At 41.4% G+C, this 9783-nt stretch overlaps 1 protein-coding gene across 1 annotated transcript; it reads right to left on the reverse strand.

Annotated features, from left to right (window-relative positions):
* Positions 1 to 105: 105 nt before the first annotated feature.
* On the reverse strand, positions 106 to 7359 carry LOC108940921 (TOG array regulator of axonemal microtubules protein 1-like). The gene is made up of 11 exons (XM_018763324.2): positions 6346 to 7359; positions 4481 to 4541; positions 3468 to 3738; positions 2536 to 2735; positions 2300 to 2390; positions 2050 to 2155; positions 1702 to 1940; positions 1209 to 1367; positions 983 to 1109; positions 776 to 841; positions 106 to 219 (listed from the first exon to the last, which is right to left on the reverse strand). Exons 1-11 carry the CDS (start codon positions 7357 to 7359, stop codon positions 106 to 108), a joined length of 2448 nt encoding a protein of 815 aa, XP_018618840.2.
* Positions 7360 to 9783: the final 2424 nt, after the last annotated feature.

The raw sequence follows: 9783 nt of genomic DNA on the forward strand, positions 1-9783 counted from the left end.
GGCCCTGTAGGTTTGAGGTGTTGAACATGATATGGGCAGCCACAAGAAACCAAGAGAGACGAAGAATGGAAACACATGGGAATGCTTGGGCGGGTTTAACGAAACTCATGCTGAGGCATTCTGGATGAGTTGAAGAGGGTTAATGACAGAGACTGGAAGACCAAAGAAGAGAGAGTTGGAGTAGTCCAAGTGGAATATTATCATAGCCTGGACCAGGAGCTGGACAGAGTAAAATAGAGGCATGTCTGCAAGATAAGATTATGGCTTCAGTGTGGATGGCGGGTTTTGGAAGAAACAGGAGGAGGGAGACTGGTTTTTAATCCTGCACTGACTTTTAGAAGGTTTCTATAACAGCGCCGAAGGGAAGCAACCAGAGAAAGCAAAGAGATAAAGCAAAAAGAATAAGTTGCAGAGAAACTGACTGTAAAAGAGAAGATGCAATGAGTCCAAGAGGGCCAGTGATAGCACAGTGTGAGAGCAGGACTGGGAAGGGTTGTCAGAGAAGGTTTGAAAGGAAGGGTCCCGAGACCTTGCTTGGAATCTTGGCTTGGGTGAATGAGGTAGATGTGAAGAACATGTTTGGCGATGGCAGTTATTTTGATCTCCAATGTATGAGGCAAAATTTTTAGTAGTGAAGGTGAAGAGTGGAAGAGGATGGTCGTGGAAGAGGTGCAAGAAGAGATGGAAAAAGTGGCAGAAGGGTTGGGGGGATGATAGGACCGACTGTAAGGAGCCTAGTTGTCTATTTTTTAAACATTCTTGTCTGATTCCTTACTGTCCTGCTATTGATCAAATAATGGCGCCCTATTATGGGGGCATCTGATGGCCTGCCATCCAGCTCCTGCCAAAGCAAGCACATGTTATGTTAAAGATCATACAGAACACGCTACACCAAGGTACAAAAATGTGCTTCTCATCCAGTTCCTCATGAACAGTTAACTCTGTCATGCTAAAAAACAAACATCCAGCAGCTTTAGTTTACCTTAGTCTTTAAGTTGGACACAATCTGTCTCACATATGGCATTTGTCTGGCTGAGATGTATTTTTCCAGCATTCTAGAAAATTCTGGATGTGACGCCAGAAACGATAACATTTGAAACCCAAAGTGTCTGGGGGGAAAAAGCACAGTTTTGATCTTGCTTCCAGAAATTTTAGGAACGTCCAACTTCCATGAATATCAACAGACAGAATATGCAGATGCTCTATACCTGACTCCCTGGTCAGAATCTTGGGCTAACTTGGCTACTGCAGGAAGGATACGGTCTGTGAGGTCCCTGGTGTCTGACAGCAGACAGTCCGATCCAATCTTTTTTACCGTATCAGCCAAGTATTGAGCTGTGTGCTTCCTTACCACTGAGTTAAGGTGACTGCAAATTGAAAACCAGTGTTAGGTATAATCTGAATAATTTTGTTATACCAATAAAACGGTACTCCCCAATCTCCAGGTCCCCCCTGTAATTTTTAATGTAAATGTAATGAGGTTATACTTTTCCAGATGGCTATTCTTCACATTGCTGAGCCACAGTTTTAGCAGCATGTTATCTGAGGCCATAAATCACACTCTTCAAGGTGCCTTGAGAGTTTTCTTTCTGAGAAAAGGTCTACAGTTTAGGTATGATGCTAAAAAAAAAAGCAATACTCTGTCCAGTCATACACCACAACTAAGGTAAAACAGTACATGCATTTGCCCAAGCCACTCACTTTAGGTACTCATTATTCAGTAGAGCTTTCATCACTCTGACGGGCGTGCAGTTCTCCACCATCCTGTCCAGGGCCACATTCAGCTCTTGTTGAATGAACACATTTGATTTCCCGGCTTTTTGAAGCAGCACCCTTGCTGTCCAGTCCAGCTCCTTGTCCATTAATTTTCCTAGATAGGTGTGCAGATCCCCTATGGTCCCCAGTGCCACTTTGGAAACCCCAGACCGCTGGTTCTTCACCTGGAGATACAGCATGAAAAACACACAAAAACACAGGTGTTTTACACTCGTGTGCTGTGCACAAACATCAGCTGTTAAGATGAACAAAGTATTCTACATATTGTTATACCTCTTTAAGGACAGCCAGACAGATGTTGTGAAGTCTGGTCACCAGGATGTTGGGATGAAACTGTACGAGGCCACGAATAGAGTTCAAACCTTCAACCTTCTTTTCCCTTGATTCAGTAAGAGTTGGCATTACACACATTTGTCAGCCGTTGGTTAAACGCATTGAAAATCATAAATGAATTGAAAAGTAAGACACAGAGCATGGGAAATTTCAGCACGATGTTGACTGTACGGAGACAGAGGGTGCCTACCAGTCATCGGAACTCATCAGTTCAATGCTCTGGGACAGTGCCTGCTCTGGGTTGGCAAATACCATAATGTTTGGCTTCTGTGTGGACTTGCCTTGAAACATATTTGAAAACCACGAGAGGGACAGTTGGTCAGGGTCAAATTGCTACTAACCAGGTAAATCTGGTAAATCTATCAAAACGTTATCCCAGCTGACGTTACTGAAGAAAACCCATGGTCCTGTGGCAGTGACAACAACCTGAGTTATGTGACAGATCGATGGTGGCATTTTTAAGGCTGGCTTCCCTCTTCAGGCAGGCTGGTCTTGTGATTGTAGGGTTGCGCGGTGCAGGTGGTGGCTTAGGGTGGACAGGAGGCAGGCGCTGGTAGATAGAGAGGCTGCCTTCCGAGGAAGGATGGCAGTAGTGAGGAGGGTTGTGCTGCAGGAAGCTGGTGGGGCTGGTGGACAAATCGCCTGCATGGGACTCAGTCATCACCTTTACAATCCCTCTGCTGTCCACTCTTCGCTCTGCCATTAAATAAAATATTATTATTCATTGGCAGTAACTGTTTGCCCACTGCAGGGTTATGGGTGTCCAGGGTCCATTTACAGGCATTTAGAATCGCCAATTCAACTCATGAAACACGTGTCTTTGGACTGTGGTAGGAAACTGGGGAACTTGGAGAAAACCCAAAAAAAATGCACTTTCCACACAGACTGAGCTGGGTTTGAACCCCTGTCTGAACTCCTGTCTGAACTCATATCCCTACTACAGCATAACTCACTGCACCAGTGTACTACCTTCTTCTTGTTCTTTCTAAATATTTATTATTACTAGTACGAGGGTAACTCAAAAAGTATCTGCAAAAATTTGCATTCTCTTGACCACTCTATTCACCTTTTGACAATGTCTAAAAATGTTATGAGTATGATTATTATTGTTACTGCTATCGTCGTCATCACAGGAAAGGTTACACTGGAGACCTTGCCAGTGACAGTATTTTCCTTTTTTGAACCATCAGGCATGTCTCATCGTTTTTGACCGCAGCTCTTACCCTTACCTGATAACACTGAACAAGAGTCTACTTTTTCCTAAAACTAGAGGACAAATATTCTTCCGTGTTTCAGAGATGTGTGCGCCGTTCAGTTTTTAAGAAATAAAACATTTTTAGTGCGTCTGCAGAAGCTACAAGACGATAGCCTTGCCTGGTGCCTCTCTCTGTGGGCCTTTGTCTCTGTGATGGGGGCTGCTCTCTCTGCTCTTGGGTGAAGCGTTGGACATGGACAGAACATTGTCCATGGAATATCGAGGCAACATGGCAGTGATGGACTTTCTCTGAACTGTGACCAGGGGATGGGAGGGTAAGATCTGATATTCCCGCAGGGTGGATTTGGCCAGCCGAACGGTAGTGCCTTCCACGCTGAGGTATCCATTTTTAGACCGGTCCAGCTTGGGTAGCACTGTAAGACAAGGTTCTTCAGCTCCACTGTTGAGGTGAAAGCTAGTTATAGATATGTCTCCATGAATGTAAAACACCATGAGTATTAAGAATTGCATGGATTAATTTCCTATGTGTGGGGGTAGGAGGGGGTCCCTGGGGTAAAAAGACAGTAACAGACAACCTATAAGTTATGTAATATGGTGATAAATGAATCAATAAATCAACAATAGACTGAGAACAGTTCAGCGTTTCACTTCTCAGATCATACTTCAAATCCTATAGACAGTTTTAATATGGAAATGGTAGGTGGCCAAGATCCTTGTATTATTCATATATGTCAAGAACAATATGGACACAATTACTGTCCCTTGATATTTATATATAAGCATCATATATGCTGATGGTAAAACTCTTGACTTCAATTTTGACTTTTTAGATGTTCTTTTTTAATCTTCATAATGCTCAGAATTAAGAATATCTCAAAATTGCTGTTCTCAGTAATATTGCCTGTTATTTTGTTTCGGATTTTGACCACTTCGCCTCAGTGTATGGCCCGTCAAACGCAAGATCCTTGAAAAGGTTTCAAAAATAATTATGGTAGCTTGACAACAGTGAGAGATAATGCTCTCTCATAGGGAGTAGCTACTAGTAAGATTCATAAATTCAGTGGAATAAAAGTTGTGATTTCCTTACTTAGTATACATCCTATGTGCCTTTCATTGATGGTCAAGCATGGGAGAAAGAAAGCGTTGGCCTCTTACCACCGTTGGAGACGTACTCTTGTTGACCATATTCAGAGGGCTGTTGGCCCTCGTTGGAATACTGAAAAAAAATACAGCAATCCCACTGAACACCAGAATCAGATACAAGTCATTACTTGTAAGTTTCAAGTTTTGTTAACACTGGGGTCTCAAAAATCCCACAATTTCAATTCATTTAGCCCAGTCAGGGTCTTCGTGGCGTTTATACATTCTCCCCGTCTTTGTGTGCATTTCTATCGAGTGCTCTGGTTTCCACCCCCAGTCCTATAACGTGGTGCACTGGTTCACATTTCAGATGAGTCTAAGTTTCTTTTGGAGTGTACATGTCTAAGTGACTGTGTGTGAGCACCCTGTAATGGACTGGTGTCCCATACAGGGTGTGTTGTACCTTCAACCCCACGATTACTTGGATTGGTTCCAGATCACCACAACACAGTTCTGCAACCATCCATCAGCTGTATGTAAAGTGCACTCACACAGGACAATAATGTGACTGCACACGTTTATAAGACGAACTGGGCCACAGTGGGAACTTAATGGTAGTTTGCGGAGACAAGTTAATTTCATTCATTTTAAATTAGTTTTCATTATAATGTAGTTTGCAGTGAACAAAGTGTTAACACAAAAGGATCGTACACAGATGCTGTTCGACTTAGATTTTTTGACTTTACGATGGTGTGTTAGTGATATGCATTCAGTAGAAACCATACATCAAATTTTGAGCAGCGGCAGTGATCCGCATCTCCCAGTCTGCCATGCGGTCGTCAGTGTCTACAACCGATGCTCTACAGTGTTCTGTGTTGCCAGCGTTTTTTGGATCCCTCCCCGTATCTACGTTGTGTTTTGTGCATCCATCATGTCTAGGAAACGCCCATCTGTGTCTCCTGCTACTGGTGAGAAGAAGAGGAGGAAGGCTAATACTCTTGAGGAGAAACTCTAATTAGTATGTTTATATCTATAATATTTATTCTTATATTGTAATATCTTCTGTTTTTTTTACTGTGTTTATTGTTTGTTTAGTAATTACTGTACTGTCTTGTGCTGTTTTGCACGTCTCATACACGTGCACTTCATCTAGTCCTGTGTAAGTACCTTTGTGTCGTTTTAAGTAGCACTATGGTCTTGGTAACTGTATTCACTGTATACGCCGGTACCAGCTGTATATGGCTGAAATAACAATGAAGCCACTTTGACAAAGGCGACAAGCCCTTAATGGCCATCGCACATGAACTTGGGCTTTCACAATCGACAATCTTGACCATCTTAAAGCATAAGAAGCGATGATGGTCGGTAGACTAGGTGTATTAAATGCATTTTCGACTCATGATATTTTCGACTTACGATGGGTTTATCGGAATGTAACCCCGTCGTAAGTCGGAGACCATGTGCATGTACTAGACTTTTACAGAAATGAACCTGTATATAAAGAGGCATTCCTGTAACATGAAACTCTCGTTGATTGTGCAGATAAAGAAATTATATGATAAACAAAGTTGGAAGTGACCAGAAGCTGACGCACATTGGTCACGTTGACGTGTTACTCAGCAATCAGAATTGAACCGGAAGTTGTGAAGACAAAGTTTTTAATTTTAATACATTCTAAATTACTTAGAATTTTGACGTTTGAAGTTATTACAAAACAATAAAATTAGGATTACAGAGTATTTCTTATTTTAATAAGCTTCCCGTTGCATTTCCACAGAACCTAATGATAAATTTTTATTAAATTTTTTCTGTTTGTGACTTTGCGGTAAAAGTGACTTTAGATTTATGTATAAATCAATTTTTGATCAGACTTCCAGTCCCAGTCGTGTGTATGGCACCATATGTGAATAAGACAGTCTTTCCTTCAAATAAGAGCTCACCTGCTCATGCTCAGGTGACTTGCTGTTGGACCTCCCGGAGGTCACTGGCTTGAATGTAGTAGACAGGTTTGATGTCGATAGTGTGTTCTTTCTTATGTTTTCAATTCTTCTGTGCAGAAGGTTGTCTGGTGGGGACTCAAGGCTGCCACAATCACTGGAGCTTGACTTTTCTCTCTGTTGGCACTGGCCATCGCTGATGCATCCGCCACTCAGCACCCAGTCCAAGTCCGCTCCGGAGCAGAATGAAGCCGAGAGTCGCTGTCTGGGTGTGGGGAGAACCAGAGCGTACTCCACTATACCATCCGAGGTTAGCCTGGGTAGCCTGTGCCTGGCTCGCCGTGCATTAATTGCCACCGTGAGACCATCTCCCTTCCCGTGGAGCTCCACCAGATTGATGGCTTTTATCAGGGGCTGCTGCTTGTTCATTTCCAAGGAGAAATCCAACAAAGAAAACAGCTCCAGGGCAGCGTGTCGGACCCTCCGACTACCGTCGACCAGGTATGGTGCAACTTCATGCCATATAAAAGAGATGTTAAAGTCCTTGATGGGATGAATTAGCATACTGGCTGTGATAATGTCAATTATATCCACTCTCACTCTTGACTTCTTGTTCTTAAGTTGTCCCATCACAAGGTCCAGCACCTTCTGTGGCCCAACAATCTTCATAAGACTTGTGAAAATTCTCATGTATTCAGCCCTGGCAGTTGGACGTGTATCTCCCAAAGTCTTCATGACTGTGCCCACTACAAGTTTCAAATATTTTTCTACATTCTGATCCAGTTTTTGTACCAAAAAACTGATCACTTCTAAAGTGGCCAAGAAGACTATGAAATTGATGTCTTCCAATAGCAAGCTAAGAAAACTAATTAACTTCACCATGTTTTTCATGGATACTGACCTTATGTCAGTATTAAGGATAACAGTTTTAAGTTCTTTTACCCCAGTTATCCTGATCTGATAATTATTGTCTGTCAGCTGTTCATACACTTCTTGCGGTAAAATTCCAAAAATCATTGGTGTGAAGCACAGAAGATCTCACAAAGAAAGAAGTTTACTTGCTTACTCTTTTCATTTTTTTGCAGAGCAAAGCCTGTTGAGATTGAAGAAATAAAGACATAAAGCAACCGCAAAATCAAAAGTTCTGAAAGAGATACAGCTGGTATGGGGCAGGGGGACAGTTGGTAGTGTAGTGGTTAGAGCTACTGCCTTTGGATCCAAAGGTCCCAGGTCTTGAGCAAGGTACCTACCCTACATTGCTCCAGTAAAATTACACAGCTGTAAAATGATTGTAATAACTCTAATATTAATATTGTAAGTTGCTTTGGAGAAAAGTGTCAGCTAAATGAGTAAAACACACAATCAAGCAACAAAACTGAAGACACAGATCTAACCACAAGTGATTTGGGAGATAATTCAGTTTATTGAGACAAAAAGAGTCTTTGACCGATACTCCAATTCTGATATTATTCCACTCAGAGAGCTGAAGGATTTTGAAAAATGTAAGTCAAGATCGTGGTCTTATAGCTAGGTAGTGTCACGATGCAGGGGAAATCACAATCAGAGCCCTTCCTTAATGAGGTGTGTGTGTGTGTGTGTGAGATCCATACTGGTCCAGAGGGCTGACGGGAAGTAGATATGACACAACATGTTAACATGTAATGTCAAGAGTTTGCCATGCTAGTTAGTTGCTGGCTGTTGGATAATGTTGAGTGAACAGCCACATTCACCACTCTAAGTGCTGCTGTGGTTTACAACTATATTTAGTTGGTAGCAAGTAGTGTAGCTGTTTGTGTTGCCACCTTTGGACTAGTACCCTTACTTATTGTAAAATTTACCCAGCTGCATAAAAGGTAAATTATACATAACTCTAGTCTGCAAGATGCTGTGGAGAAAAGTGTCAGCTACATGATTAGATGTAAATGTATTTAAAATGATATAACATGATGCCAGGAGCATGATGGCTCGTGAATACCAATGACAGTTTCAAACAAAAATTGGTAAAGAGAAATCCTGTAAAAAAATTCATTGCTTCCCTTGGACATGACAAAAAACTCAAAATTGCTGAAATTCTCAGGCAATGTGGTCTGCAAATGAAGAAATCACAACAAATCACATTCCCTTTACCTGAAAGGGCTTGGAGCCAAAATGTACACATTAGGGTTTGCTACAGTCGGCAACAAAGAAAAATCAGAGGTCTTGCTGCAAAATTTTCACAAGTATCCCAACTGCAATGAGCAAAATCCCACTAAATCGTTTTAGACAACTTGCAATACATGCAGGAGATTTTGAAGTCATTAATGGGATATAATTGTATCTCAGATGATATTGGTTGACCTCTTTTCTCTACCCCGTTGGCCATAAAAATCTTTGCATCCAATCCCTACCCTTCGTCCCACAGCGCTGTTCTACACTGTCTGCCAACGCCTGGTCTGACTGGCCAGTAATCTTCATCCCACTCATTACATTTACATTTACATGGATTCATTTAGCAGACACTTTTCTCCAAAGTGACGTACATCTCATAGAAAATACAATGTGTTCATTACATTAGGAGAAAGAGACACTTTGATGCAGACAAGTGATTCTAAAGTACAACAAGACCTCATTATGAAGTCATTTTAGTTCCACAGCAGATGTTTTATTCTGTTCAGCACCATGTCAACATTTTGGGACAGGGATACACATTTGGTGTCTCAAACCTCCGAATTTCCCTCAGTGATGTCAATCTGGCTATTTCCCTTCATGTTTCCTTTAGATTACCTTACTTCCATTGTAAAACCACCTATAAACTTCCACTCAATTTCAAAAGTTATAAACAATAGAGAAAATCCTAGTGATTTGTGCTCGTTAGTATATTGTGTTGCCATTGAGTCTCTGGCTTTAGATAGAACTGAGATTGCAAGAAGTGCACTTGCAGATTCTTGCCATTTTCTTTAACGGACAACCTGATGGAGTTGCAGATACTAAATGTGCAAATATTCTGTTTTCAAAGTATCAGCTGTGCACTACAGTACTGAGTATTACAAAACTGAAGAAAAACTAACCTTATTTGATGTATGATGTAATTGAGATCAATGTGCCCAATAGGATCTCTGATTCCAATGATTGTTAATCCAATTCCGATGACATTTCACTTAGAGAAGTGAAGAAGGTCAGCAAAGTCAATAGATCCTGTCAAAAGATGTTGTAGCAACGTTGCGTACGTGTTGCTAGGTGATCCCACAATGCAGATGACATTGCAGAGTGCCATGGTGACGCTTTGCTTTATGAACCTCGAAATAATTAATTTTTTTTATCGCAAAGGCAAGAAATGTACAAATGTAGATCAACAATCTATTGCACAAAACATTTCAATGTAAGTTTTAACATAATACCATAAAAGTAACTTAATACTAAGAGCATGTAAAGATTAAAGGAGTTGGTTCAGTTGGGCAAAGG

This window comes from Scleropages formosus, chromosome 11, assembly GCF_900964775.1.
Source record: "Scleropages formosus chromosome 11, fSclFor1.1, whole genome shotgun sequence".
Classification (NCBI taxonomy): domain Eukaryota; kingdom Metazoa; phylum Chordata; class Actinopteri; order Osteoglossiformes; family Osteoglossidae; genus Scleropages; species Scleropages formosus.

Bases quoted from the DNA above. Each gene is read 5' to 3' on its own strand.
- LOC108940921 (XM_018763324.2), bottom strand. From the start codon at position 7,359: ATGATTTTTGGAATTTTACCGCAAGAAGTGTATGAACAGCTGACAGAC. The intron at 3,739-4,480 runs GTAAGAGGCCAA...CTTGTCTTACAG, and splicing joins AGAGTACGTCTCCAACGGTG to TGCTACCCAAGCTGGACCGG. The intron at 1,110-1,208 runs GTATAGAGCATC...TTTTCCCCCCAG, and splicing joins GATTCTGACCAGGGAGTCAG to ACACTTTGGGTTTCAAATGT.